Consider the following 760-nt stretch of genomic DNA (forward strand, 5'->3'; position numbering starts at 1 on the left):
GTCTCTGTGCTCTGACGGTTCCCCCCAAGGGCTCTGGAGAGCGGGGAGAGCCCTGCACGCGGCTGGCATCTCTGCTCAGGCCCAAGGGCCAGTCCCGAGCTGGAGTATGAAAGGCGGCTGCTCAGCTGGAAAGGTCGTGCGGTGATTCCAAGGCCCTGGGAAGGGCCGGCCGGTGCCCCATCTATCTCCAGCAGGCTCTGCGTGGAGATCCTCAGGAGGGAGCGAGAGCAGGGAGGGGAGAGCGGGCCAAGGGCCTGGGGCCTCCCGCACCCTAGTCGGGCAGGCATAGCCCGGGCTGGCGGGCGCCTCGCACTTCAGGGCTGCCGGCGCAGGCCCGGGCGCCCGAAGGCCGGGTGCATGAGGTTCTCTGTGATGTAGGCCACAAGCAGGCAGATGACCACGAGCATGACGCAGATGGAGCCGCCCACCGCCGTCATGGCCACAACGATCTCCCGCATGCCGGCCGGCTCGGCGGCGAACTCCACGCACTCGGCGGACGCGGCGGGCTCCGGGACGGCGGCGGGCTCCGGGACGGCGGCGGGCTCCGGGACGACGGCGGGCTCCGGGGCGACGGCGGGCTCGGCGCGGAGCGGCAGCGACTGCAGGCACAGGCGGTAGCGCACGCCGTCGTGCACGTCGGGCAGCAGGTAGTCGCGGCAGGAGGCGCCGAGCAGCACGCGCTCGCACGGGAAGCGCGTGTAGGCGCCGCGCCACGAGCAGTTGAGCGCGAAGGCACGCACGCGGCGCGCCCCGGCCCGGG

The 760-nt window shown here is 73.0% G+C and overlaps 1 protein-coding gene across 1 annotated transcript; it reads right to left on the bottom strand.

The window, feature by feature from the left end:
- Positions 1-314: 314 nt before the first annotated feature.
- FNDC10 (fibronectin type III domain containing 10) lies at positions 315-758 on the bottom strand (the record flags this gene model as incomplete). Its single annotated transcript, XM_007448970.1, has 1 exon — positions 315-758. A coding segment is annotated over one exon (444 nt), but the record flags the coding sequence as incomplete, so codon positions are not given.
- Between the last annotated feature and the right edge of the window lie 2 nt (positions 759-760).

The sequence above is a fragment of the Lipotes vexillifer genome, unplaced genomic scaffold (assembly GCF_000442215.2).
Source record: "Lipotes vexillifer unplaced genomic scaffold, Lipotes_vexillifer_v1.1 scaffold835, whole genome shotgun sequence".
Lineage (NCBI taxonomy): Eukaryota > Metazoa > Chordata > Mammalia > Artiodactyla > Lipotidae > Lipotes > Lipotes vexillifer.